We start from the raw sequence: 26929 nt of genomic DNA on the forward strand, positions 1-26929 counted from the left end.
AGTTATTCTAGGTGACCATTACTATTCTTGAATAGTGGAACCAATCTCTCTCAATTACCATTATAAACAATATTAATGAAATAAATAGCAATTAAATGATTAGAAAGCATAATTCCAGTTCAGATTGGTGAATCAAACCCACATCTGCCCCCCTCCCACCAGAATCTCAGAAGAAGCGTATAAAATAGATGTAAATTATTAGTACTAGAAACTAAGAGAAGGTATCATTCACATTCCACTTCAAGGAATTTCTGGAAAATATAGTACAGCAGAGACTAGAACTGGAAAAAGATCTCACTGCACGTGAAAAGAACCTCAGCTGAACCCTATTAACATCCCCAGAAAGACAGAAACTAGAGGTAAGGATGGACTCATGGGTAGTGAGTAGGGAGCAATTCTCAAAACTACTAATAATCTTACAGATTTATTTGCACCAGTGCCATTACACGAAGTGATGAAAGAATGCAAAAACTCACTCCATTCTTGCCATGGATGGTTGGAAATAAACTGGAAGCACTGCCACTGTCTCCTAACAAGGACAGACTTCCTAGTTAGAGAGGCACCACTCTAGAAAGCTTTGGGATGGCACAACAAAATCCAAAAATAAGCTGGTACAGCACTAAAATTCCCTACTGTGTGAAAACATCTTTTACTTCCTAGAGCTTAACATTAACAACTAGCCCTCAAATATTATAAAATACAAACACAATACAACTAAACTTTCCCTTTTACACCACCTGACCTGAAAGAATTAAACAGGGGCCAACACAATCTCTGACAGAACTTTGACGTTTGCATGAAGTGAAATGGGACCTTTGTTGATTCTTTTATCATAGATGGCAATCTCAAAGAGAAATTGAATTACAGTTTTTCTAAAGGTTTCTCCTGCTTCAATTTTAGTAAATCTCCTTGTTTGTTCCTTGCTTGGGTGATGGAGGATGTTGCAGCTGAGGGTACAGAAACAGGGAGTTACTAGCTATGTCCAAATAAGATTCAGACACACTTCGGAACGTCTAGTGAATAGAGCAAATCAACCAGAAGGTGAACGCAAAAACTATTCCTATGGGAAGCAGCTAATCATGGTAACCCACACCCAGTTAGAAAATCTTACTGTCAAAAGAGTGGCAATGCGAACTACTGAGTATTTTCTGTTGACTGAATTTGCCTTCTAACAGATAATCCCCCACTGGATTTATGCCTGTGTTCTGTAGAGTGCAAAACGGCTATGATAAAAATCTAAAAGACATTTCATTAAAACACTGGTAAAAATCAATACTACTTTTAGAGCATTCTATCTAATAGAGTATAAAACAAAGAGAGAAGAGCATTATCCCCGCCAGCTTCACCTCAGCTCATCACGCAGCTTTCGCTCTGATGGAGTATATGGGTGGAAATGCCCAGCAGAGAGCACCATCTGGCAAGAGACTGAACTGCCTGGGGGAACAGAAGCTGTCTCAGTGGAAACAGACTTATTCAGAAGCATAGTTGAGACAGCCCTTCTAAAAGCCCGTGAAGGGGAACTTTGCGGAAGGCTGGAGGTCTACCACATCAACAAGAGGAGACAACGTACATATATTTGAGTTACTGACATAATTGTGACTCTCTGTAGTACCCACAATCCAATAAAGCCTGGGAAAACTTGTTTCATAAATAAAAAGCATTAATCCTTATTCCCACCAGGAATATTTCCAGCACTGTAAGTGGTCTTAATGCACTTAGCTTATTGATATGCAGATTCCTTCTAATGAACTACAACACAAAGAGCAGAGAGGTATTTCCCCTCTTCACTGATCAGCTTTAACACCCTATGAAGCTATAACACTATAAAGCACCCAATCAAAGAAAGACACTGATATTATTATTACTGTTGTTACTGTTATAAATAGGTTGTCCAGTTGATATATGATCCCCAAGCCCAGACCCCTGTCAGTCCTAGGAGGAACAGAGCTATGAATAAAAATTGAAAGGGCTATCCTGCCAATCTCTCTAATGCATAGGGTATACACTGCCTTAGCGCTTCTGAGTGTAACACAAAAGGAAATAAGGCAGTCAGATCATCCAAAGGCTTTGGGTCTGGGGGTGCAGAGACAAACACCATAACAACTAGCAGAACAGCACAGAAAAATAGCACAGACTGACATGTCCAGCAGAGCAGCAGATGGTAGTAGAGGAGTCCTGGAAGAAACCATGGCATCCACTAGAGTAGCTGAAAAGCAGCCCATTCCTTTGGGTCAATGGCAGCTCTGAAGACTGCTGCACCCCACAGAGCTTCAGGAAAGGAAAGAATGATCAGCCATGCAACTGTTTTGCTAAAATAAATGTTCTAGACCATCTTTCAAATGAAATTACTTAATAGAGGCATGGATTTTAAAAGTACATACACAGTTTTGATGGCAGAAAGCGAAAATTTTTTCACTCGTACTTTATTTTTACTTAGAAATGAAACAAAGTTTCATAATTGTGAAGATTTTAGGCTTAGTAAGTAGTGAAATAAATGTAGAACTCTCTTCTTATATAATAAATATAGCCATGTTAGATATGGCAGATATTTTCTATATTTCAGGCAGGAGCATATCTAATATATTGATTTACTATAGGCTATAGATTTGTAAAAATAAAATCAGTATTTTAAAACAGAGCATTTTGACAAATCATCTTTAACATTATATTCTTATACCCTAAAAAGTATAAGTTACAATTTTATAGTAATTCTTCTATACAGCATTTCAGGAGAAATTATATCCAAGTAGAATTATGTCTAAGAAGCTTTCCTCAGGTTAATTATTGTGATTTTGCAGGTCAACTGTTTAACAATTCTTAAGGTAATCCAGCAGAAAGACTATGCACACACACATACATAAACACACACCATTCAAGACACCAGCAAAATCCTTTTCCTGTGTATATGCTGAAATTCATTTCATTTAGACCATGTGAACTACTTAACTCACTAACCTCTACAGTTCTCAGGTAAATGTTCAATTGGAAATTTAATTTAAAAGCCTTTTAAAAATACAGATAGAAAATAAGGAACAAATTGACGTACTCAACTCTAAATCACACTCTCCTTATGTCAAGAAGTGTTGACAACAGATGTAGAGAACAAACGTATGGACACCAAGGGGGGGAAGTGGGGGCAGCTGGGGTGGTGGTGGTGGGATGAATTGGGAGATTGGGATTGACATATATACACCAATATGTATAAAATAGATAACTAATAAGAACCTGCTGTGTAAAATTCAAAAAATAAAAATAAATTAAAGGGATGTGATATTAAAAACAAACAAACAAGAAGTGTTGACAATACCATCTACAAGGTCATCGTCAAGCTTGGAAAATCATTAGCAAATAAAATATGACTTAATTGAAGCAAACTCAGCATGGAGGTGCATTATTTTAAGTGAATGATGTAATATAACTTGAAGAATTGCTAACTGCTACTTTCACTGGCAGTGAAATCAATGAAGAAGGGGCTATGCAACATTCTTCTCATGTCTTTTCCATAATTAAGTGTGGAAATAGAATTTGTGAAGAATTAAAAGTCCCAAAGCATGGCAGTTCAAAACACTAATGGACTGCATTCCACTGTGGCAGCACACAGGTAGTTCCCAGCATGTTATCATTAGCAAATACGTCAGTGTCATAATTCCAACCACAAACTTTGCTTGTGAAATCCACCTCTGAAAAGCAGACTTCTAATGGTTACCTGAGCTCTTCTTTTGAAAAAGAGAGAGAAGCTAAATTTTCTAATTCAAAATGTTATACAAAATAATTTATATAGAGGATTTCTCTTTACAGATTAAATACAGCTAAAAATTACCATTTGTTGGCTAGAGTCTTATACAACTTGTAATTTCAGAGTTGCTTCTATATTTAAGCTACATAAGATACCTTCAGCAGATGTTATTTCAACAGTTCAGGGAATAATCACAATAATTACCTATCTGTTGGATTATTTTCTCAATTTTCTATTAATGTTCACATCTGGAAACTGAGCCCACATATAGTATTATCTCAAAAAGCAGCTAAAGAGATACATAGAATTACCAGAAATTTGGATAATACTTGAATTAACATTATTACAGTATCAATTTCATAATAGTCTGTGAGCCACCTGTGTTTTTATTTTCCCCTGCAGGAAAAAACAAGAAAATTAAGCCTTCAGCTACTGACCTTTGCTACACTACCTCTAGTTTTTCTCTCAAATTCAAGATGGAGATTTCAGAAAATATCACAATTCAAATTAAGCTTTGTTGAATCTTCTTGAATATTAACCACTATGTCTTTAATTTATACGTAAAACTATGTTTTTACAAACATGTTTTCTTAAATTTGATCTAGATTTTTATTCTAATAAATACAAATTGGATCGAATCAGTAATTACTAAAATAGGTCATCAAACTGGACCTATTAAAATTGTAGAATTTTCTTATTGTTACTTCTCTCTTCTATGAATAATAATGTAGCCAGAAAGAAATCAAATTTTATATGTTAAAGTAATGTTTATTCATACATGAAAAAAGTTTTGCACATCTAGCTTGGAGGCATTATTCTGGCCTTTTAAAGGCCAGAATTATTCTGAAACAAAGAAATAGCGTATACAAAAAATATAATTTTAAAGCAAGAATAACATTTTGGGATTTAAGTTAAGAATAACAGAGAACTGTTTAAGCTGAGACCAAGGATCAATGACTACTGTGAAAAAGAAATACTAGTTCCAATATATAAAACCAAAGTTTTTCCCAGGATATTTTAGATCAGAAAACTTAGCACAAAGAGCTTAAGTAACTTGGCCAAAGACAAATAACTATTAAGTAGTGAAGCCAAGAAATAAACACAAGCAGTCCAGTTCCATTACACTACCTTTCGTAATTGTCCTTTACCTTGGACAGAATATACTGATATTAGACCACAGGACTTCCATTAACTTCAATGTAATTTTTACAGAGTTATCTCCATTGTTCTTCTGAGCATATCTTACTCAAATACCTAAGATACTGGCACTGTCTGTGGATGAAAACTAATTATTTTTATATTAACAGGATGATAGGATAGCCAAGGCCTGGAAAACCAGGCATGGCATTGACAGGGAGAGCAAAATACTCCTGGGATAAAAGACCCTATAGCCAGAAAGAAATGGGAATTCTAAGGGTGTGAACAGGAGACATATCTATAACTTACAATATCTTTACTCTCCATTTTATCAGAGGTAAGTTGGTTATTCATAAGTTTTATAGTATGGAGCAGTCTATCAGGTCTTCAAATACCTGTATCTGAAGATAAAATGTATTATCTCTAGTGTGTTCTATAATCAATAGAAATTTAAAAGAGGAGTTACAAACTAAAAGTAAAATACCAGCCTGTCTATTTACCTTTACCTTTGTACTTTAATTCTTTAAACAGAATGTGAGTTATTGTCTAATGAACTTTTCATTTCATCCTAAGGAACTCCAGTATTTCTTTTAGAGGGTGTACTACAGACAAAATCTATCAGTTTGTTTATCTGGGAATGTCTTAATTTTGTCTTCATTTTCAAAGAATAGTTTTGCTGGTTATAGAATTCTCGATTAGCAATCTTTTTTATTTCAGTACTTTGAATATATCACCTCACTGCCTTCCAGCCTCCATGGTTTCTGATAAGTCAGCTGTTAATCTTCTTGGGGATTTCTTGTCACTTTTCTTGCTGCTTTCAAGACTTCTCAATGTCTTTGGCTTCAACAGTTTGATTGTGATATATCTAGGTGTGCATCTCTCTGAATTTATCCTATTTGCAATCCAATGAGCTTCTTGTATGTGTAGATTGTTTCCCATCAAGTTTGGGATGTTTTCAAATTATTATTTCTTCAACTATTCTCTCTGCCCCCTTTTTCTTCTCTCCTTCTTTGACCCTCATTATGCATACGTTGGTATGCTTGATGGTGTCCCCCAAGTCTCAGATGTTATGTTTATTTTTCTTCATACTTTTCTCTTCCTGTTCATCAGGTTGCATATCAATTGACTCGTCTTCAAGTTTGCTAATTCTTTCTTTTGCCAGTTCAAATCCACTAGTGAATCCCTCTAGAGAATTTTTCATTTCCATGATTGTACTTCTCAACTCCAGAATTTCTACGTGGTTGTTTTTTATAATTTCTATCTTTATTGATACTGTCTGTTTGGTGAGACATTGTTTTTATATTCCCCTTTAATTATTTTGACCTTCCCTTATTTACTTGAATATATTTAAAATAGTTGATCTAAAGACTTTGTCTAATAAGTCCAACATCCTGGCTTCCTCAAGAACAGTTTCTAATGATTGCTTCTTTTCCTATGTATGGGCCATATTTCTGTTGTTGTTGTTTTTGCATGTCTCATAATTTTTTGTTGAAAACCAGACATCTTAGATAATACAATGTGGCAACTCTGAAAATCAGAATCTCCCTCCTGACCCAAAGGTTTATTGTGGGTTTTTCTGTTTAGTGATTTCTGGACTAATTCTCTAAATTCTGTATTCTCTGTCATGTGTGTCCACTAAAGTCTCAGTCTGGCTAGCTGACTGGTCAGGTAATCGTTGGACAGAGGTTTTCTTAATGCTTTGAACGAGTAGGTCTTCAACCTTTGCAGAGGTGCACTGTGCATGTGTTGAGACACACCTTCAACACTCAAGTAGGCAGTTTACAAGTCTGTCTTAGCTTTCACTTCCCGAAGGTCACATAGAGGTAAGAGCTTTGTACCTTCTCAAGTCTGGTTTTTGAAGTGATGGGTTAGCAATTCTGAAACTACGTTCAGTGTTTGACAAGATTAAGCAAATAAGTAAATATACTGAGTATAGTGGGAACCAGGTTTCTCACTGTGGGAGAAGGGAGATCAAACACAGAAAAGGAAATACAAGAATAAACATGTGGCACTGAACTGGAATTAGAGATATCAATATAAGCTCAAAGTTTTTAATAGACAGATAAGAAAAAGTATAGATTTCTAACTTTGTCCATTGAGATGGCCTAGAAGGAATGATACCCCAAATGTACCTAGTGTACTGATCTTGTTTTGAAATATCATTCTCCACTAAATGAAAGTAGAGCTCCTTGAGGAAATGACTGATTACAATGATTGTGGCAACGGAAAAAATAAGATAAACCTGCAACATTTTACTGTGCCATAAAATAAAGAAATGCTCAAAGAATGATGGAGATATGTCAAAAAGACACAACAAGCAGACTGAAAGGGCTCCCAAGGGTCAAATACTAGATCATTTTAACCTCAAAATAAATAGTGAGAGTAGTGAATTACAACCTTTTCAGTAAAACAGGAATTCATGAACCCATACTGATATAAATACATAAATGGAAAAGAATATAAAGCTGTTCTTTATAGTAAGTAAAGTGCCAACAAAAAATATGTTAAAGAAAATATGACATTAGAAAACCACCATTTGATAAACATCACAGTAAAATTGATTCAGGCATCATCAATGGATGTTAAACTAATAGGTGAGAGTTTGATAAGGAATAGAATATCTACTCATTCTTAAAGGAACCTCTCCAAAATATTTATAAATTTTTAAAACTAGTAACTTTACAGTAGATAAAACCAAAAGACACCCCCTCAAGTTAACATCACTAAATATGGGATAAGTAAACATCCTGCGCCTTTTTATGTGATACACTGAGTAGGATGCTTCACTTATGTAGCATTCCTGCTAAAATATATAAACTCATCCTAATCATGATAAAATATACACGAATCCAAAACTGAGACATATTCTACAAAATAAACAGCCTGTACTCTTCAAAAAGTCAAGGTTACAAAAGACAAAGCAAGACTGAAGAACTGTTCTCAATGACAGGACTCTAAAGAGACACAACAACTAAACGCAACTTGTAATACCAGATGGGACTCTTGACCAAAACTCATTTTTTAAAGACTATCATTGAGATAATTAGTAATATTTTTAAAATATCTACAGATTAGATAATAGGATTATATGAATGAAATTTTTCTGATTTTGAGAATTACATTGTGGTTATAAAAGAGAATTCTTGTTCTTAGAAATTTTACATTAAAGGTATTTAGAAGTAAAGGGGCATCATGTCTTAAATGTACTATGAAATTGCTTAATTAAAATAAGAATATAAATATAGAGGGGAAATGATAAAGCAAATGTGATAAAGCATTAACTGCAGGATCTAAGTGAAAGGTTTATTTGTATTATTCTTTTAACTTTTCTATCAATCTGTAATTATTTCAAAATTTAAAATTATTTTTTAAAAAATAAACTCACTAATTGGAAACAATGAATGGATTAGATCTAGTATATTGATATAGTTAAATCTAGAAAATATAACATTACGTGAAATAGCAAGCAACCTGCATGCCAGATGATAACATTTACTTAAATGTTTTAAATCATACAACAATACATATTGTTATTTATATGTAGTAAAGATTTACTGTTTACTTTGGCAAAGGGAAAAGAATGGAGGGAGGGAAATTGGGTAGGATAATAATTGTAATAATATATTTATTTTAAAATATAGCTAATTCGAGTGTAATAAAATTTTATTATGTGTTATATGAGACGGTGGGTACATGGTTATCTGTTTTTATGTTTGTTCAACTCTATGTGCAATTATATAAATTATAATAAAAATATTTTAGGAATAAAAACTTAACAATTCAAAGTATCTAAGACTCCAAAATACCCCAGTATACCTAATGCCAAAAACCAAATGGTTTCATAAGGTGCTTAAGCCTAAGCTTAAACTATTAAACTATTTCCTCTTTTTCCTGGATACAGTTAGACTGTATTTCCCAGGCTCCTTGGCAGTTAAGTGTGTCCATGTGCCTGAAATTTAACTACCAGGCCTAGCCTACAAAAAACCCCCACTACCAGTTCTCTGTCCTCCTTCCCCTTCTGCGAGCTGGATACAGATGACACCAAGGCCTTTGGAGATGACAGTAACATGAATGGAATAAGCCTGTGTCGCTGAATCTCTACATGGAGGAACATCTCTTATCAACAAGAAATGTCCATATGAATGAGGAAAAAAAGAATTTCTGTTGCATTAAGCCATTGAGATTTGGGGGTCTATCTGTTACTGCAGTTAGTATTACATTAACTAGAACATGCATAATAATAAACAGTCTTCCAACTGTCAGTGTGAAATGTATCGTACTTACAAATTGAGGTTTATAGTATGCTGAACCTACTGTACTGTCAATAGCAGGTGGAAAATGTTCTGTGATACTGCCATCCTCATTAATATGATATGACCATATGACCGTCCACAAGAAGGAATTGAAGGAACATCAACACTTCTGGAAACTGTAAGTGCCCTTGACATTTTCTGTAAAAAAAAAAAAAAAAAATATATATATATATATATATATATATATATATTATTTACTCAAAGGCAAGAAAAGGAATGAACAAATATTAAATTTTACTAAAAGACAACTATTCAATATTGACTTTATGAGTTTTATAATATAAACCAAAAATGTCTGTAAAAGTAATTTAAAAGAGTGAATTCAAGTCTTACCTCATAATATAAACCAAGATTTAACCAAACTACTATTAAATAGTAACATAAACCATAATATAAACTAAACTACTGTTAAAGCCACTTTTAGAGATATGGAATCTCTCATCTGGCTCAGTTATTTATCTTGCTTAGTATAGCAAGCATGAGTGATTCCAAAAACAGGCATTCATTCCTACAGTCACATCAACAATCTGCAGTTCAAAGTGCTTACTTGTGCTATGCTATCATAGTATCTGCCAGGTAAAAACAAACTTTATATTTTCTGTAACATTTTCTGGCTTCATTCCTTTCCAGCTCCTGACTTACTTCATCTTACCGGTGCCCTATATAAATATCCTAATTTTACAGACTATGTAGCAAGGAAAATGTCTGATATGGTGCTAAATGGAAATTTAAAATATAAAATTGAATTTATTACTATAGCTATGTAAGTTATATAAAATTATATGTAAGTGTATAAAATCATATACATATACGATTTGATACTGAAAAGAACTATGCAAAAATTAACAGAATTATCAATGTTAGAGTCAGAAGTTTTAAGGTGCTTATCCTTTTTTCAAAATTTCCTTTAATGGAAAACATTTTATAATTTAAGTAAAAACAGAAAGGAGTAACATATATTAGAAATACCAGTATAGAATACATCAAATAAAATACTGGCATTTAAATAATTTAGTAATATGAAAAATTACTTATTAAGAATATATTTATAATAGATGTATTTAAAATAGATAACCAACAAGGAAAAAATGAAGGGAAGCTCATATATTCATTAAAAAATAAAAATAAATAGAGTCTGCAACTTCTATCAAAAAAAGAATATATTGATCCTCTGTAGGTTTTAAATAAATAAATAAATGCTAGAGTTGACTGCACACATGCCCAATATACAACTGTGTCATAAACATACTATCACTTGCAGAATTTCACTTTTTTTATCATTAGAGACAACTATTAAGTAGTTTCAGTGACACTTATGAGACTGGTTACCAAATTAAAACAGGAAAGTATTGAATGGCCTCCCCTCCATTCACTACTTTCAAAAATTATTTGCATGATGTCAAGACTTTCCAAAATGTAGCCCCAACCTTAGTGAATGCTTCTTCCACATCCAGTTTGTGAGATCCCTAATTCCCTCCAACAACTATCTACTTCGGGCTACTAGTAAAAATTTTTATTAAATGTTTATTAAAATAGCATTTCATCAACTGTTTTGTGCTGAATTCCATTCATTACTTCCCTGTTAAAGTTATAGATCCCAGGGAGCAGTGATTTATCTTCTAAGTATTATCAGTGCCTAGCATTATGTCTGGTTCACATAGTTACTCAAAAAATGTCTGATAAACACTTTCATGAGTAAATGAACATTTACTTTGTCCACACACATGAAAGAGCTGATATTTAAGTATACTTATAAACCTTAACCTTATTGTCATTACACTGACATTATTCAACTGAGTACTTAGCCCTAAAATATATCCTCCTAAACAAACAAAGAACTGATTAAAATTTAATTAATATGAGCTATGTGAAGTTGTTATGGAAAGAGGAGCGGAAACTATGCTAAATAAACTATGACCAAAATCTGCTAGATTTTATTAATTATTTCAAAGGGGTAGGCTTTTGGTGTAAAGATTATTCTTTATATAACACCAATGTACCTTTCCAAACATATTACCTGCTAATCTCCTACACAAATTCTTCACTCCAGTCAAAATAATCTCATTGTCCTCCATAAGATCCCACTTCTCTATCTGCACTCATGTACTCCTCCATGCCTAGAATGCATATTCCAACCCTATTCTTCAAAGCCAACCTCCTCTATAAATCCCCTACAAATTAGACTCTCTCATAACATTGAGTTGGCCGAAAAGTTCGTTCAGGTTTTTCCATAAGCTGTTACGAAATACATCTTCTTCCTTTAAATTCCTATGGCATTTAATCACATGATCATTCACTTAGCACCTGTCACATTTCATCTTGCATTAGTAATGATCTATATTATCTCTCTCATCTAAATTTTGAGTTTATTTATTTCAGGAGTCATGTTTCAAATTTCACGGTATTAATAACAGTACTTACACAGGAGTTTCCTCTATATAGAGAGGTAAACCACTCAGCCAGTTTTTTAAATCTCCCTTACTTTCTGTTCACCACAGACATTAGAAGAGATTATATTATAGATATATCAAAAGCAGAAGTGAAGTCAAATATTAACATGGTTAAAAACTAAAGTTTATAAACATCAAATATTCATTTAATTATAAACTACAATATGGATACTAATAAACCTACTAATTTTTATGGTAAGTTTTTTAAATGTACTAATCACATAAAACAGTAAACCATTTCTACTTTATTTTAATTTAAAAAAAGGCCTTAGAAGCATAATTCAAAATAGCATGTACTGACTGAAGACGCTCTTAGCCTCTAGTATTTTTCTGTTCATAGCTAACGTTCCAGGATAAGACTGATCATAGCTTGCTGGCCCTGGACTATCTGAAATAAACTTCTTAAAACATTTCTCCCAGTTTTGTAGACTTTGGCCTCCTTTTATACTATACTAAATTGTAGAGAAAAAATGAAATAATTAAAAGAAACACTTTAAAATTAATACCTATTTGATAAATATTACATATTAATATGAATATTAAGTTTTAAAACTCAGCCTGAGAAAGTTAAGGCTCTTGACTGAAGACAACTGTCTAATGAGAGAGGGTAATAAGAAAGGATGACAATTAGAGCTGTCAGTTTTAATGCTGAACTCAAACTAAAATTTACTGTACTTTGAACACTCTAAGAGAATGCAACACTCAGTTTTAAAACAGGAATCAAACACAAAGGAATCTCCAAAGCTGTGAAGCAAGAATAAAGAGTGTATGCTTATGTTTACAGGCCCCTGGAGAATTTATACCTCAGAAATGAGCTAAAAATGCTCGTATTGGAGGGGAAAAGCAAACCTTCCAAGCTTGTTTAGGATTAATTATTTTCATGAATAACATTTTGGTCATTTCCAGAGATGTTTACACAGTTTTATTGGCAACAGCTTGGTTTTATGCTCAGATTAGTTTTAAACATTGTTTATTGCAGAGAAGAGTCCTGGGAGGAATTGTCCATGGCTCTCCATGTCACATATCTGATTCTCTAGAATCTGAAATTTATCAACTGGCTAATAGCCAGTTAATTCAAATAAAATTCCATCATACTAGTTTCACTAAACAGTCACAGTTCAATCACTGCAAAGATGATTCATATTAACATTGGGTTGGCCAAAAAGTTCATTCGGGATTTTGTACGCTGTTATGGAAAAACCCAAACTTTTTGGCCAACCCAACAGTTGTTGGCATTTGATTGATCAGATAAGGTTTTTTTGTTATTGATTTACCAACAGGCCTTTTCACATGATGTGTACATGTCAGTTGTTCACATTCACTATTAACTGAGCCTATCTTTAGTTTGCATCTTATTCAGCTTTATTCAGCTTTTAAGAAATACACAAAAGAGGTCTTCTTCTTTATAACATGAGTCAAATTAGACAGTCAATTAGCTACTTGATTACTGTTTTAATAAGATCACAATTCTTATGTTTAAAGAGTTTGGATCTATAATAGTAGACTTTAATGATTTTGTAAAAAAAATTAACAAGTTAGATTAAATAATAAAATCATGTGAAAAGAAAAGATCTCCTCAAATTTTCATTCTTTGCAAGCTATTACCGTAGTCTCTACGATCTGACATTTCAAACTGCAATTTGAATTTATATTGAATACTTCAACAGAGGATAGTAAAATCAATTTGATTTTTTTAACTGTGTACAAATTAACCAGGATTTTTTTCAGACTATTCATAATTACCAATTCTACTATTTTACAAATGGTTACAAAAGGAACTTTCATATGTCAGATAAATGACCCAAAATTATATTACTAATTATACATTTTATATAAAAACCTGTGAGACAATGGTCTTAGTACTTCTTGAGAACAGTGCTTTGTCTATATGCAATGGCTATTTGATGAATTTTTATATTGTCAGCAATCTCTCAGTTCTACAGGAAGCAGGGTCTCATATGAAGTGTGAGGCCATGCACTGTATCACCTATGATAGACTATCATTCAGCTCTAATGAGATGTATCTCTCCAATCAAAAATCAAACCTAATCTGGACATCTATTCCTAGGCCTAGCTAGTGAGAAATAAGAAATAAACTATTTATCTGGACCCAGGGAAGACATCCCCACATCTAGAACCATTCTCATGTAACAAGGAACAAAACGGTATCTGCCATGCAGAAACAGGTCTGAAACTAGAAGACAACCAGAAAACATAAGTGACATTTATACTGAACTTCTGGAGTGGGAATCATCCTAGGAAACAGGATATGAACAAAACAAATTATGTGACTTAATAAGTTAATTATCAAAGGATCAGAAGCTTGTACTTTGTAAATTTGATTCTTCTTCTTTTATTTTCTTAATTTCCTTTATGTTCTTTTCTACTAAGCAAATTTCCTTTATTCTCCTTTCTATTTTTCTTTTCCTTTTGAAAAAAATTAACATGCTTCAGATATGCTAAAGGAACAAAGGAAATTGTTTTGCCTATAACTGGGCAAGAGCTATAAAAGCAAAACTTATATCCCCAACCCCAACTTGTGAATAATGGCCACAACCATAGCCAAAGTGAAATAACCATAAGAGGAAGAGAGAAATAGAGGAGACCAAATAGGAGAAAAGAATTTCAACTCCCAAATATTCTGCTTTTATAAAAGCTTCAAGTATTCTGTATTTAGCAGTGGAGGTGGGCCCTCACAAATACAACCCACATTTTTGGTTTTTTAAACTTTCATGTGAAGTCTCCAAATAATATTTACTAACTAACTTCTGATAGAAAGCAACATGTCAACCTATGCTTCCAAAAGAAAAGTATAAAGATAAGTTGTTAAATACATGCATTAATTTCCAGTAAGATTATCCCTTTAATTATTATCTAATATATTAATTATTTACAGAATATGTAACCTATGTCACATTACAAATATGTTTCCTAATTCAGCTATTTAAAATGAAATGCCCTGGGCTTCCCTGGTGGCGCAGTGGTTGAGAGTCCGCCTGCCAATGCAGGGGACGTGGGTTCGTGCCCCGGTTCGGGAAGATCCCACATGCCGCAGACTGACTGGGCCCGTGAGCCACGGCCGCTGAGCCTGCGCGTCCAGAGCCTGTGCTCCGCGACGGGAGAGGCCACAACAGTGAGAGGCCCGCGTACCGCAAAAATAAATAAATAAAATAAAATGAAATGCCCTTTATTTTTCAAATAGTATGATAAATTCACACTTCTTGAACTTCTAAAAGTTCTGCAAGAATTTAGCCTAAAACTACAAAAAAAATCAACAGCAACTATGTAAATAAGTAATAAGTCATTTTTTTAAACAAAGGAAATCAATCATCTCCCGGCACTTGTTTATAATTTTAAGAAGAAAAGTAGAGAATACCAGAACTCTTTTTCTTAGATCATCTATTATACAAAAAAGCACACTTCCTAATTTCTTATTCTTGAAATCCAAGAAATGTACCCAATTTGGAATAAAATAAAATTTTATCTAAATTGCACTTTATATTATTTTACAGGAACTGACTAAAATCAGTATTAATATAAAATAACACTCCAGGGCTTCCCTGGTGGCGCAGTGGTTGAGAATCTGCCTGCCAATGCAGGGGACACAGGTTCGAGCCCCGGTCTGGGAAGATCCCACATGCCGCGAAGCAACTAGGCCCGTGAGCCACAATTACTGAGCCTGCGCGTCTGGAGCCTGCGCTCTGCAACAAGAGAGGCCGCGACAGTGAGAGGCCCGCGCACCGCGATGAGGAGTGGCCCCCGCTTGCCACAACTAGAGAAAGCCCTCGCACAGAAACGAAGACGCAACACAGCCAAAAATAAATAAATAAATAAATTTTAAAATAAAATAAAATAACACTCCAACATCTTGATACCTGTCACATTTAACAAATTTGAAATCTACCTATTATGTTTTTTTATTACATTTCCCTCTTGGCATACCGGAGTTACAGATCAGGCTTAATGAGGGAAATACTGGTAGAACTAGCGAGCCCATATACCCATAATATGCTGGTCTGGTCTGGGAACCATGGAGTGTAGGCAGGAGTGACACTTCTAACGATTAAGTCTAATGTCCCCACTATTTACTGTTTTGCTTTTTGTGCTTTAGGCTCTACTTTTCTGAAAGTTTTAAGATGCCACGGAGAAGCAAGACATGTTTCCCTGAATTGGAAGTTGAACCACCAACTAGCCATTCCAGGTTCTTTATGCTACCAAGCAGAAAACGAAATAAGGTTTGTGTACTAGCTGGGGTGATTAACCCTGACCCGGACAGAAAAACAGGACTAATGAGAGCCAAGAGGAGTGTGGTGGGATGGAACATAGGGAACACCCTGCAGAGCCTACTAAGTAAGCCAGTGAAAATTCTAAGAGCAAGTTTATTTAAAGGTTAAAAAGCAAGCCTAAGAACCAAGAGCTGAGACGCCTTAGATCTGAAGAGTCTGGTGATCCCACTAAGCTTAGAACTCTACTGGATAAAGTTCTTGTTGAAGACATGGGGAACATGGAATGAGTAACGGAAAAATCTTAAGCTACCTGTAGCCTCGTGATCAGTTACAGAAACAGAACAGGTCCCCACCTGTATTTCCTTGCTTCATACAACACCTTCATTCTCCCTCTATTTTTTTCCCCTTTCTATTATAAAATGGCAACACTAATAATGGTTAAAATTTATTGAGTGCCAACCATAATAAGGCACTATTCTAAATGCTTATTAATATATTTAATCCTTAGAAAAAGCCTACCAAGTTATTACCCCTACTTAATAGATGAGGAAACTAAGACCCAAAGAGATTAAGTGGTTAAGATTAAAACTCACAGCTAGTAAGCAGCAGAGATGGATTTTGAATCTAGGTAGTCTAGTGCTAGCTCCAGTCTAGCTCCACAATCCTAACCAGTTCTTTATAATAGCTCATGTTATATTTACCATCGAATCTATAAGTTGCAGAATAATGAAACAGGAATATTCAAGAACAAGAAATAGCCTAAATCTAGAGATCCAGGATTCATTTAGCAGTGACACTGTAATACCAGCTTTGAATGCAGTAGCTAGATACCAATTTGGCTCCTTCTGGGAAGGAAAATTATACATAAAATAATTGCACTTTTAAAATTATATATATGGGAAGAAGTTTGTGTATGTTGTGTGCATGAGAGAGAACTAGGCAGTCAAGGGGTGAAAAATAACGGAAATCTATTGTTTTTATCTGTCCAGCATCCCTTCTATTATCTGCTCATAACAGCATATTTGCCACCCTTGGGACAATCAAACCTCCCCTATATTTTGTGATTTTTAAAGGAGCTTCTAAACACAGGAACCCCTGGCCCAGGAATCATAGGTGTGGGTCCATAATAAAACTGGACCAATCAGATTTTCCCTACTGGGGATTTTAATCGTGAGTGTTGTCACACAGAAAAAGTGGAAGAAGTTATAGAATTAAGTTATCTAATGGCAGTTTCCCATTGAATGATGCAGAAGTTCTTACTACCGAAATACCTGGGACTATCTTAGTCCCTTCTTTAAGTCCTGACTGCTCAATTCTTCCTTCAAGTCTATGAGCCACCCAAGTACCTTACCTATAAATCTATGATAAATCTAGTATCTGTTTTAAAAATCCATTTTATTGCTTGCAACCAAAAACCCCTACCTGGTAGAATCATTGCCATTAATAACTGAGAAAATCTAATGTAAAAATTAAGGCATCAATGACTTGATCTGGGTCTCCAACAGGGGAGATAAAGGTGTGCTAGGGTCAAGTAGGAGTCATTATGAATGAGTACAAAATTTACGTGAAAAGGGAAAACTCGATATTAACGGTTATAAAGACTGGAGTTACAACCACTGTTTCTGAAGAGTGAAGATATTCTGGTCACAGACTCTTGAGAAATAGAAGACAATGGCAATAGCTATAGCTTTAGAATATGGCACACAAACCAATTCCTTCACTCTGTTGCCATCCTTATTCTACATATTTTGACCATCTGCACAACTTTCATGGGCCTTAATCAATTCAGTAGTCCTATTCTCCCATTCAGGAACCTCAAGGTCTATGAGGCATGTAACAATGTTTTATGTCTTATAGAATATGTGGATTAATGACAAACACCCAACCAGACAACCGACAGTGAACACATTTGTTTTTCTCTTATTCTAATTGCAAAATATAGATTGAAAGGTAAAAGAAGATATGAAGGGAAAATAAAATATGACAAATGACATGTTAGTCTATTAGAGGACATGTTAGTCTATTAGAGGAAGAAAGCATGATTTTTATTAACTCAGACAATTACAATAACTATTATAAATTTACCTGCACCTCTGAAACATTATAGTGACCTGAACAGCTTTCTCAGTGTTAGAGGCAACAGTAAAAGTACTTTCTCTGGCAGCCAAAGAAAGGAATGGTGCATAGCCACCTATGAAAGTAAAATCATATCACCGGCAGATAAGATAGGATTCTGATAATTTCAGAGAAAAAGCACTCAAAATGCATAAAATCATTTGGTAACCTCAACTGCTGAGACTGTATTATTAGAACTAATGTCTAGCCACAGAAGTTTTTGCATTTCAAAAATTTTATGTAAGAGCATAATTTGTATTAATATACATTAAATATAAGAACCTACAAAACTGGACTTACTAAACACCAGAAAAAATATCTAAAGAAAATAAAACAAGTCTTTTTTCTTCTAAGCATATTTGGTTGAGATGAAAATTGAAGTTCTATTTAACTGATGAAATATTTTCATCCTCAGAAGATCATAGTTTTATATATTGGAAAAACATATTAATTATAGAGAATAGCATATATGAATTTATAGGCAGAGCCTAAATAGAAATAATTTAGAGTGAGCTTACGGCAAGTAATTAATATGTTTCCTCGCTTTGGTACATAGTTGGCACTCGGTAAATATTTCTTGATTGCCTGACCCCAAACAAAGGTTTATAAATCCAAGATACAAGCAGAGACATACTCAGTAAGAAAACTTAGTAGACAGATTTAGTCTGCTGAAAGATTGATAAAAATTTTCAAGAAATATAGCAAGAAAATGAGAATAGTTTAATCAGCATAGATACTAAAGAAAAATGACAGAAAATAGAGCAGCTATATTCAACAGGTAATAAAAGAATGAAAGTGAGGACTCAAAACTTGTGAGAATCTTGTACAACTAAGGACAATGTACACTATGCAGATTTATGGTGATAATTAGTACAGTTTAAAAGCTTGCTAACCTGGACTAATAATATATTTTTAAAACCAGAAACAATGTTTCTTTTGAGTCCTTCATGTATTAAAATGCAACTGAAATCAAAAGTCATTTATTTGTGTTGGGTATTAAAGCACAAAAGAGGTGAGTCAAATGCAGACCTTACCCTTAAAAAGCAACAACCTACTGAAGCATTAAGAAAAGTACTAAAATAATTTTAAACATGGAAAAATATCTGAAGTGCTAAAAAATGCCCAAAGGGTCAAAAAGAGAAGTTCTCAACCACACTGAGGTGATTAGAAAAAGCTTCATGAATGATGTTAAAACTCTGGGTGTTAATTTAGTGACTGATGGTTTGAATTTGCTACCCCAAAGCAAAAACAAACAAAGAAAACAACACAAGGACCATAACAGAAATCCTTAAAAGGAAGCCAAGTTTTGAGAAACCCAGGACAGCAGTTGAAATGTTCCAAATCAGGGTAAGCAACCAAAGAACAAGATACAGATTTCAATCAAAACACACATATAAGCACACAGAAACCAAGCCACAGATTATATACAGTGAATAGTGAAAACAACCAGAGAATGTTCTACCAAGCAGCAGGAAAATATGTCCTAGAAACTGGAGAAAAGTCAATGAAAACAAACACATTTAGGAATGAGAAGATGGAATTAGCACAAAAAACATTAAATATCTATTATAAATATTCTTCATATGTTCAATAAGGTAGAAGAAAGATGAACATGATGAGGAGATAAAGATATAAAAAAGACCCAAATCAAACTTCTGAAATGAAAAGTATACTGAATGGGATTAACAACTAATTTTATATGGGTTAATAAAAGACATTTTTTCTCAATTCTTAATCACTTTAAAAAAAATTGACTGTTTTAATCAAAAATAATTTCAATTCATTGTGGCATTACAGCATATGTAGAAATAAAATATATGGCCACAATAGCACAAAGAATGAGATGGGGAAAACAGAAGCACACTGTTGTATGGCTCATATACTACACATGAAGTGGTACAATATTATTTGAAGGTAGATTGTGATAAGTTAGAGATGTATATTGTAAACCCTAGAGCAACCACTAAGTAATAAAAGAAAGAGGTACAGCTAGTAAACCAATAGTGGAGATAAAAACAGAACCATTTTTGTAAAAACTCAAATCATTCAACTATGTCAGCGAAAGAAGAGAAAAACAAAGAACAGATGAGATAAATACATAACAAATAGCAAGAGATTAAATTTAAACACAACAATATTGATAGTGAAATTAAATGGAAAAGTTCTAAATGCCCCAACTAAAAGAGATTGTCAGATTAGATAAAAAAAAGCAAGACCCAACTTTATGGTGTCTATAGGAAACACTCTTAAAACATAAAGACACAGAGGTTAAAAATAAAAGGATGAAAGAAGATATACCACGCATCCACGTATCAAAGAAAGCCGGAGTGACTAAATTAAAATCAGACAAAGCAGATTTTAGAACAAAGAATACCAGGAATAAGAGAGACATTTCATTATGTTAAAGGGGTCATTTCATCAATATGGTTTAATAATCCATAAAGAAAAGCAAGGAATTAATTGCCATAAAAATTAGAATAGTCCTTACCTGTAGGGGAGAGGGAAAGGGTTATGGTTGGAAAAGACAATTTTGCAATGTTATATTTCTTTACTTGAGTATTCACTTTTTAAGTTATTTAAATTTTATGCAATTTTCTGCATCAGTATTTCATCTCACAATTAAAGGTATATTTTTTAAAATTTATGTTAATTTAGGTAATGTGAGATAGATATGAAAACTAAGAAAGCTAAGCTCAGGCTAGTTCTGAGGCAGCTGTCATCAGAACATGGCAGAGATTCTAACTGAATCTATTTAAAGAAACATAAAATGAATTGCAAAATACTGAAATTCATATAAAAATGGGGGAAAAAAACCCCTACACAATAGCCCCATGTGTTCAAGAAAGCCAGTACTCATAAAATCTTCATTGAAGTTTCCCAATATTAATCACAAAAGAATCTTTCATCAATAGGTTAAAAGTTTGTATGAAATATTGAGCTCAAGTAAAACCACAAGAAAATTTAAATGTTTATACTAATAAGCTCCATAAGAGAAGGGACTTTTCTGTTTTATTCATAACTATATGCCTACTGTGTACAGTTAGGGTGACAAACTGTCTTAGTTTGCCCAGGACACAGGACTTGTAGTACTAAAGTCAGGACATTCCCAGATAAACCAGGATGGTTGGTCTCCCTGTCATACTGTCATGCATATTAAACAATAAATATAGAATTAATAGGTGATATTCTAAACTACACCTTTAGTCATTCATTCAGCAATACTGAATGCTTTATTACATGTCAGAAAGAGGCAGCTAGGGTACAATAATGAATAAGCTAAAACCCTTGCCTCAAATGGGGGGAAGCCAAACAAATAAACAAACAATTACATTACTAACAGTGCTGCTAATAATTAAGATACAAAATATAGGAGAAGACGATTCTGGCACATTAGGGTTGGTGGAGTGAAAAATTTAAAGTTTGATTTGGGACATATGACTATACTGACATGTTAAGTTCCAACAATAAATGATAAATCAAACTGTCAGGTAGAAAGAAGAAATGAATATAGGAGAAGATAAGATTCGAGAAGAACGAAGTAAGTTCAATTTGAGATATATTAAGTTTGTGGCACCAACAGCAGAAATCAGATTGGCATGAAGCAATAAAAGTCAGTCTATTTTTTGAGAAAGAAGGTGGGAGGCGTGGGATAAAGGACAAGTTCTGCAGCCACAACAACTGTAGAAAGCAAGCAGGGCATTCTTCACATAAAAGCAATAGCTAGATCTTTGAAACATACTCATCTTCAGGGACATCAACATTTATATAGCAATCACATATATATTTTATTTAAACTTAAATATAGAATTCCCTGAAATGGTCTCCCTAAATTCTGAATGGCTAATAAGATAAAACCATTATTGCAGGCATAAGCACATAGGCAGGAGTACAAGACCATGGACAGCTCATGCTTCTGTGGCAGATAAAACTAACTGCTTTCCCATCAAAGAAGAAATTTAGCAAAGAATATATTAAGAACCACTGTCACCCAGCCTAGATAACTAACATAGAACCAGGACAGATAACTAATATATGCTAACATGGGGTACCATTTGTTATTTAAATCAAGCTCAAAAAGCAATGAAATACTCCTTAGCACAATAATGCCAGGAGCAGTCACATTATTAAAAGGACTATGTTTTTATCATATCTTACTAGGCTGGTCGTTTATGGGAAAGCTTTGCTTTAATGAGATAAGATTTGCTTGCTTCTCAGATAATTTGCAAGAAAATCAGGAGCAGCTGTCACTAATCTGGAATCAGACTATCCATTATCTCTCCCACTCATGAAATCAGAGCAGCTGAGTCCTATTCCTTTCCGGCTGCAGATCCTGGGTAGAAATCCCTGATCAACTGGACAAAAGTCAAGGCAATGAAGTTTGAAAATTAATGTGGAAAGAATTTTCTGAGGAAAATATGAAGACAACACACTGGAGGACTGACCAAGCAGCCTACAGTAAGAGGAAAATGGTAATTAGAATAGAAAGGTTGAGAATAAAGAGTATCTGCACCTTTCTTTTGAAGTTCTAAGACTAAGATCTTCTCCTCTTGTGTAATTCAAGGTAACAAGTAAATTACATAAAGTCCCAACATCGCTTTTCCTACATCATACTCTACAAAATTTCCCTGACCCTTAAATAAGTGTGTATACTTCTGTATAGTCCAGTGTTACTGACCTCAAAGAGGTGTAAAGCAGAATGTACATAGGAAAGAGGTAACAGCTACTTTTAAATTATCTTGCCAGGGAATCCTGTAGAGAAATGACTAAAGAAACACCTATAACCTCTATTGATTATCATTATTACCATGTCAGTGCTGAGTATTACTAAAACAGGGTTCTATAGGATGCAGCTGCTCAAAGTTCCCAAATATGGAATTTCCTAGTTTCCTTCATAGGTCAACAAGGCACAATTCTATAAAACAGTAAAAGAAGGGCCTTGCAAACCCCAGTTACTGATCTCTAAGCAAAGTTCACACCAGTCAAATTATGAGTTTTTAATTCTGCTATATGTAACTCATAAGATTTTTTTAAACTTTCTTTCAAGAATTATTGTTTATTTCTTTTACATACGTGTTAAGGTACTGAGCTAAAAACTGAGACTAACACAGATGAGATCTTGGTTATTGCCCTCAATAATCTCACATTTTAATGTGGCAGCCAGATAAGTTAACAGATAATTACAATATAGTATCAAGGTGCTTTGAGTCATTAGGAGTCAAAGAAGAAAGACCTGAGACAGAGTGGAGCCAAAAAACAACTTCACTTTACCCAAGTCTCAAAGAATAAGTAGGAATTAGCCAAGTAAGGAAAGAAAAGAGAGATACTCAGCAAAGGTAGCAGCAGGTACAAAGGCATGGAGGTGAATGAACATGAATTTATAGACAATGCAAAGTTGGAATTGCTGATATGTAGGTTAAGTGCTGGTGGAGGTGTGGTGCCTGGAAGGATCAGGTTAAGTGAGAGACCAGGTTAGGGATCATGAAGAATCTCATGCAGCATGTTAAGGAGTTCAGATTTTAACCTTAGTGTTAAAAGGAATTTTTTAAACAAATAACATAATTATATCTTAGGAAGATTACATTAGCCATAAGACAGAAGTTGTTAGAGGCTGAAACAGAGAAACCAGTAATATTTTATTGGTTAATTTCAGAATAAAAATAAGAAATCCCAAACTAAGTCAAGGGCAGTTAAATGAAGAAAGGGAACCAGTTTGAGAGAGAATGAGAAGAGAAAATCAATAAGTTCTAATGATCAATGGGAGTGACCAGTCAGAGGAAAAAAAAAGGAGTCTAAAATAATTCCAAAGCTAAAAGTTTATAAGCAACTGACAGGGCATTTTTTTTCAAAGGGGTCTGTGATGGTAGGGAAAATGATAAGTTCAGACACCTGGAATTTCAGATGCCAGAGACCACCCAGGGACAGATGTCCAAAAGAAGTAATTGGCAATGCAAAGGCCTGATGATCAGGAGAAAGCTCATCTTAGAGATATGAATCACCTGTATCTCTAAAGACTGTTAGGGAGTCATGAGAATCAGAATATAGATAGCAGTTGAAGCTATGGATTTGAATGAAAAAGTAAACATGAGAAAAGCAACAAGCAAAGGATGGGAAGTACAGTGTATAAACATTTAAAAGGTATTTAGAAAAATAAAAACCTTTAAAGAAGACTATGGAGGGTTGGTTGAAGAGTGGAAAAATGATACCAGATTCAGCATTTAACAAATGTTTACTAGGTCCCAACCATGTATCAGGCACTGTTCCAAGACAATCGTTGGAAAAAGAACCAGGAAAAAATGATGTTACAGACACCAAGAGAAGAAATATCTCTAAAAAGACAATGGTCGGTTGTGTCAAAATAAAATAATGATTGAAAAGTATCATAAGTGTTAGCATTTTCGGTGGTCGTCGGTGGCTAATAAATTGGTAGGGAGTTAATGCTTATAAGGACTCAGCTGCATTAAATAAAGACACATAATAAGCTCCAAGAACACTGATATCAATAGCAGAAGCTGAAAAGCAGTAAAATTCAAGATTAAAACAATGACAAATGACAAATTTGTACTCCAAAGAAACTTAAATCAACCGAATACCCTAATCTCCTCAAACATGTTAACAAAATAGTGGATCTTGGCATTTGTTTAAAAATACAGGAACAGTGTGACAATAGGGAAAATGCAGGCTAACAAGGGAAAAAGTGTAATTTGGATGGTATTAAGCCCCACAAAAATCATCAGATTAGAAAAAGCAGAAAGCAAATTAGAAGTATTTATTAAAAGTCACCCCCAGCCACTAAAAGTGCTAACAAATGAGAGCAAATAATTACTTAAATTATCCATTCCCACCCCACCTCTCAAAGAGTACAGCTTTTCTTTACACAATGTGGGATAAACAGGCTCTCGTTAAGTATATTGAAAAAGATGGGTATGGTAAGATAGGAAGCATCTACCTGAAAAAATACATGGGACTATCTTTAAAAGGTATTCCAAAACAGAAATATAAAAGTTATATCTCAGTAAATTAACGTTTCTCTGGTTAGTTAGGAAAGGTGTGTGAGGCAGGCAGGATTACAAAGAAAAGAGACAGAAAGCGGTAAGAAGTACACAGGAGATTTGGAGACTCACATAGTAAACGGGGCCAGGAAATAAAAATCCTAGATCTAATCTGTACCATTTAAAGTATGATGTGGACAGCCACTGTAAAATCAAGTCTTCGCCACACGCTTACTGGCCTTGTGAAATGCGACAAATTATTTTACCAGTTATCATCTGTAAAATAAGGATAGTATTTTCCCTGCCTACTTCATGTGTTATACTTATGAATTGGTACTACAGTGTTTTAACTCAGGCGCTCAGAAGCGGAGCAGGCTGAAAGTGAGGCGCCTGTTACAGAAGGCTTGCCTTTCTCTACACCTTACCTGTTGCCTGCTGCTTCAGGAAAGGTACCTGGTAGGATCCAGGACCCACATGATCCTCAGTGCTGCCAGCTTCAGCCAATCTAAGCACACGGGGAGCCCGAGCATACATAATGGAGTGGGGGGAAGGGTGGGCGGCTGCAAAGGGATTAAAAACAGGGAGGCTAGAAGAGATGTGGAGCAAAAAGAAGCCGTCAACAATTTCAGGAGGCCTGGGAAAAACTTCTGTAAATGGAGGTGCTAGCGCAGGGGCTATCGCCCCACCTGCTCATTGGTGTCAGAATACTCCCAGGTCGATTTCTAGCCGCGTAGAAAACTGAAAAGGAGCATGAGCACAGAGATGTCTTCCCGCAGGTTCATCCCTTCACCAACCGAGAGCGGAAGCGCTCCTCCAAGGAAGGAGGTTAAATAGTAGGCGCCCACCCCTCCGCTTCCGGAGCTGGCTCCGCCCGTTTCTTTCCACCCGGAAGTCTCTGGGAGAGAGGTTCAAGCGCTTTTCCCTGGCCGAGCCCTGGGAGCATGCGCACCGAGCTGCACGCCTTCCCCACTCGCTCCGCCCCGCGCTCTCGGCGTCCTCAAGCAGAGGGCGGGGCCGAGGCCAGCTGCTCCTTTTATCGCGTTGCATCGCGATTCAGAAAAGCTCTAGAAAACGCTTTGGAAGGCGTTAGGGGTAATTTGACCATGGTCCATTTCCCCTTTAAGTCAGGGCGGCTGGGAAGAGACTAGCAACTACTGTGAGAGAAAAGCCTAAGTGCAAAGGGAAATGCTTCCGCAGCCTCATCCCCAACTCCTACCACGACTATACTCGCACCCCAGGGGGAAAGCACTCTGACTTTATCCCATAGATAGTCCAAAGGGTGCTAAGAGAAACCCAGAAGGTGGTGGTGACAAGAAACAGAGAACCGGGGGAAGGAGACGAAAAACTCACCAACCGAAGCAATGCAAATCCAGGTAACTGAAAGCTGCTCCTGTTGTCAGATACCAGGCAACGGCAGCATTGATTTATTACATTGTGTATAAGTAGAGCAAAGACCTTGAAAAAGCCCAGTCCACCCCACTAAACCAAGGAGTCTCTTAATCTTAGGCGAAAGAAACCAGGATTCTTCAAAGGCCTTAAGGAGTCTATGTCAGAATCCACCTAAAAGTTGTCTCAGGATATTTTTGTTTTTTCCCAGCAAGGAGTCCATCCAGATTCTAACCATTCTAAAGGCTTAAACGAATCCTATCCTATCTTGACCATGCCTTACCCCCAAATGAGCTACAGTACTTTAATGTGTTCCTACTACAAATTTGTACTTATTTATACTCTGGAGGATACGATTCAGTACTCAATTCTGTGGGTCATTTATTGTGGCTTAATTGTTCCATATATGTTAGAATGCTCTCCATACAAGCCTTACCTGCCTCTCAAGAATGTATCTGTCGTACGTTTTTTCCTACCCAGTAGCTTCCTGAATAATCATTTAGTCACTTAAAAAACGCTTACTGGCATATGCCGTAGGTTCAGTATCCTGCTAAGTTATGGGGATACAAAGATATAA

The 26929-nt window shown here is 35.0% G+C and overlaps 2 protein-coding genes across 2 annotated transcripts in view; one reads left to right on the forward strand and one right to left on the reverse strand.

The window, feature by feature from the left end:
* The window catches only part of STPG2 (sperm tail PG-rich repeat containing 2), a 262302-nt gene extending 236558 nt beyond the window's left edge, over nt 1-25744 (reverse strand). The window contains 9 exon segments of the mRNA XM_069540667.1: nt 866-947; nt 5963-6149; nt 9188-9247; nt 9250-9324; nt 11204-11225; nt 11982-12088; nt 17948-17976; nt 17979-18053; nt 25392-25744. Of these exon segments, the coding sequence (XP_069396768.1) occupies nt 866-947; nt 5963-6149; nt 9188-9247; nt 9250-9324; nt 11204-11225; nt 11982-12088; nt 17948-17976; nt 17979-18053; nt 25392-25500 (746 nt within the window). The 5' untranslated portion in view covers nt 25501-25744.
* Nucleotides 25745-26032: 288 nt separating this feature from the next.
* The window catches only part of RAP1GDS1 (Rap1 GTPase-GDP dissociation stimulator 1), a 255273-nt gene continuing 254376 nt past the window's right edge, over nt 26033-26929 (forward strand). The window contains exon 1 of the mRNA XM_060012003.1: nt 26033-26339. The gene's annotated coding sequence lies outside the window, so the exon portion shown is untranslated. The remainder of the gene's footprint in view (nt 26340-26929) is intronic.

Source organism: Delphinus delphis, chromosome 5, assembly GCF_949987515.2.
Source record: "Delphinus delphis chromosome 5, mDelDel1.2, whole genome shotgun sequence".
In the NCBI taxonomy this organism is placed as follows: domain Eukaryota; kingdom Metazoa; phylum Chordata; class Mammalia; order Artiodactyla; family Delphinidae; genus Delphinus; species Delphinus delphis.